Source organism: Pararge aegeria, chromosome 7, assembly GCF_905163445.1.
Source record: "Pararge aegeria chromosome 7, ilParAegt1.1, whole genome shotgun sequence".
In the NCBI taxonomy this organism is placed as follows: domain Eukaryota; kingdom Metazoa; phylum Arthropoda; class Insecta; order Lepidoptera; family Nymphalidae; genus Pararge; species Pararge aegeria.
Window position 1 is genome coordinate 17,414,864 of NC_053186.1, and position 3,474 is coordinate 17,418,337.

The 3,474-nt window shown below is 35.3% G+C and overlaps 1 protein-coding gene across 1 annotated transcript; it reads right to left on the reverse strand.

Annotated features, from left to right (window-relative positions):
- Nucleotides 1–2,282: 2,282 nt before the first annotated feature.
- Nucleotides 2,283–2,984, reverse strand: LOC120625144. Its single transcript, XM_039892106.1, has one exon. The coding sequence runs from the start codon at nt 2,913–2,915 to the stop codon at nt 2,622–2,624; it is 294 nt and encodes a 97-aa protein (XP_039748040.1). The 5' UTR covers nt 2,916–2,984; the 3' UTR covers nt 2,283–2,621.
- Nucleotides 2,985–3,474: the final 490 nt, after the last annotated feature.

The following is a 3,474-nucleotide window of genomic DNA, read 5'->3' on the forward strand; positions in this document are numbered from 1 at the left end:
CTTTACCAGCAGGTTTTGCGGGATGAATATATAACTATGTCCATCTCCAGGATACAAGCTACATGTATGCCAAATTTTAACAAGATTGCCTCAACGGTTGAGCCGGAAATAGGTATCAAACAAACAGACGCACTTCGCATTTAGAATATTTCTTAGTTTGGATACTGACTTTATCATAATAAATCAGAAAGTCTGCTTTTTTATTCGTTTGGCTTAACCATATCTACAATGTTGACGAAATATGGCAAAGAGGTAGCTTGAAACCTGCAAATAGGTAATGTATAATTATCATCCCCTAAAAATTAATTGGATTTAAAAAAAATGGTCGACGGTTTTCAGCTAGTATAGTAATATAGAGCTAGTATACTAGGAACTTCTTTCTTTCCAAGCCTACTTATAAGAAGTACCTAAATAAATTTGTTATGATAAAATAAAAACGATTAACATGATTGCAATTACAAAAGTCACTAGTGATTTGGTATTTTTTTACATCATTTCATTTTAAATAAAGAGAAAGATTTATATAACCTACCTACTTAATTTCTTCTCATTGTAGATTTATAATAAATTGGCTAGTAATTACGTCGTAAGTACACACTAAAAGTAGCTTCAGCTTTTTAAACTGTTTTTGAGACTGGACTTAAGGAGGTCAATAAGATTGCAGCATTAGATCCGCGATTTTGACCAACAACAGTTCGCGCTAGACATGTGCCACGTAATGCTAATTTTGTAAGTGGCACCTTGTGTTGAAGGTGTCAATGCAAGGTGTACTTACGAAAAATTTGCACAACATTGTCTCTGATTTGAGAAGCTTTCTTAGTGAGTAGGGAAATCCGGTCTAATCCGGCACCCCCTTTGATTGCGTTTATTATTATTTTTTTTTTTTTTAAGTCTTTGCTAATGTAAATACTTAATAGTTTTACGGTTTACGGTAAAATTTTAATTATTCATCAAAAGTTATTAGCATCAAATTACCTTTTAATTATGTTGTGAGGCAATGTTGATTTGATTTGTTGACATGGTTATTTAATTATACCGAAATTCTCATGATTGAAAAGGTTTTAATTTATAGGATCTTATCGTTAGAACTGTAATTTGTCGTATTACAAGGTAAGGACTCCTAATAGGCAAGTAAGGCTAAAGCAGTACTTTATAGTCCAACTAATTCAATATGTAGTTGAATACCAGTTTAAATTTTGATACTTGCTAAAAAAAAAATTATAGGGAGTATGATTTTAAATTATTTGATTTTATTCAAAAAGATCTGTTTAACAGACAACAAAACAAATGGGCTTAAACTCGATTACGCTACCAGTAGTCAAAAGGGACTTTGAATCAAATTTTCAATCAAAAATAAAATTACCCCTTTCCCACATTCTTCTGATCACATCAATGAATGAATGAACACTTCTATTGCAGACCACAAAAGTACATAAAAAAAAAGAAAAGTACCTATAACAAAACAACGTTTACAATTTGGCGGCCTTATCGCTTCATAGCGATTGTTTCTCGTCCGAACTAATCCGTACTAAATATCGCCAATTTTGTCATGATCGGTAACTAGGAAGTTGCCAAGAATCAATAACAAATTTTGTATCAAAAGGACAAGGTCATCTCATTAAAATAGTCCATTGACCTAGTAGACTAAAAGTATGCTATGACCTACATAAACATAATGTTATGTAAGTAATATTTGAGTCTTATCAGATAAAGTACTTTTAAGAACGGAAATTAATTTGAATAGAAATGCAGAACTCAAGTTCGGTCTCCTAATAAAGTGCTTAAGATGATATAAATAGAGACCGAAATAATCTGAAGGAAAATCTTGCTTTGTTGACAAGTATTTAGGCCAAGATTAAAATTTCTACGAGACATTCAGTCATCGCTAACTTAACTACTTGATTTAATTTAATTACTAAATAATTAATTACTTAATAGTTTAACGGTTTAAGGTTAAATTTTAATTATTTTAATAAAGTTATTAGCATCAAATTACCTTTTAATGATGTTATGAGGCAATGCTGGTTTGATTTGTTGTCATGGTTAATTAATTATACCGGAATTCTCATGGTTATAATATTTATATCACTTACGTTGTTGCTACTGTAGTATTACTATGAAATTTATGTTATACTTTCCATGCTTTGGTTTATTTTTCTAGATCACAAAGAATTCTAAAGAAAAGCCTTTTCGTCGCGTAAATTGTATTTAAAACTTAACATAAAACTTACTATTTACTTCCTATAACCAGGTTTCGTGAAGTTGAAAAGAAAATAAAGACGTTCATTATAAAAACACAACATTTATTTTCATGGTGACATTACATTTTATCTTTACACATAGACATACATAAATACGGGTGCAAGGTGTTACAACAAGTAACAAAAATTGTTTTCACTCCACAGTTTATAATATTTTTTTTTTGACATTATATCCGGTCGTAACCGCACAGAAACACCGCCACAGTGGCTACAAAACTGTTCCGTCACATAACATTCACTTTTTTTGCGGCAAACGTGCTGATTTGGCGCGAGATTCGCCGAACCTCTCGCGAACCGTGAAAACAGGACCAGCTGTTTCTCAGTGTCAAAACTCCATTCCCAATTCCTTCCACCAAAAGCTCAAGGCTCCTCATCTTCTGATAACGACGGCAGCGCAAGTTGTCGACGCATCCTCTCCCTGCGCTGCGGAGAAACTGACTTCTGCCTCCTTAGCAAGCCTTCAGTATGCAGGATATAAGACCTCTCCGTTTCAGGTTCAAAAGTCTCAACTTCGGAATCATCTTCCACGAGGGCTGGTAAAGCTTGTAGTTTCTGACGCTTTTCCGCCGCACAATCAACTTGTCTGCCACGGCATTTCTGAAGCGCCGGATAAACGTCCACGCACAGCGCAGCGTGTGATAGTTTCACGACCATGATTGATAAGGTTTTTTGTAAGATTTAAGAAAAACGTTTGCTCTCAACGATTGCTGGATGCAAAGTGCGGGGCAGAGGTGCGCGCCACGTATTTATAGTCTCACGGAGAATTGCGCGTGTGTGCGAGCTGGCGTCACGGACTGTGTCCACGGCGTGAGTTGCCGCGGCCTGCGATTGTTCACGGCAAACAACAATGTTATCGGGGAACCGTTTTGATGTCACAATTAAGATCGTATACGTTGTAGATACGCAGGTAATGTATACTCGACCGGAGACAATGGCGGCTTTGGTATTAGGTAAAGCAAACAGACGTAAAAATTCGTGACGCCGCGCTCCGACACCAATAATTTCCTTCACGATTTCAATTTCAAAACAATGGAGCTACGACATTTATTGATGTTTCTCGGCTCTCCTCTGCGATGCATTTCTCATCTCCTTCATCCCAGCGTGTTCCCTGTATTTAGTTCCGGTTTACTTTTCTACGCAGATTCATCTGACCTAGTTTCGAATTTAAACAGGTAGATCAAGCTAAGTTATAGACAGCAATTTATTTTAAATT

What these genes read in the sequence shown, in the direction of transcription:
- LOC120625144 (XM_039892106.1), bottom strand. Translation starts at nt 2,915, where the DNA reads ATGGTCGTGAAACTATCACACGCTGCGCTGTGCGTGGACGTTTATCCG.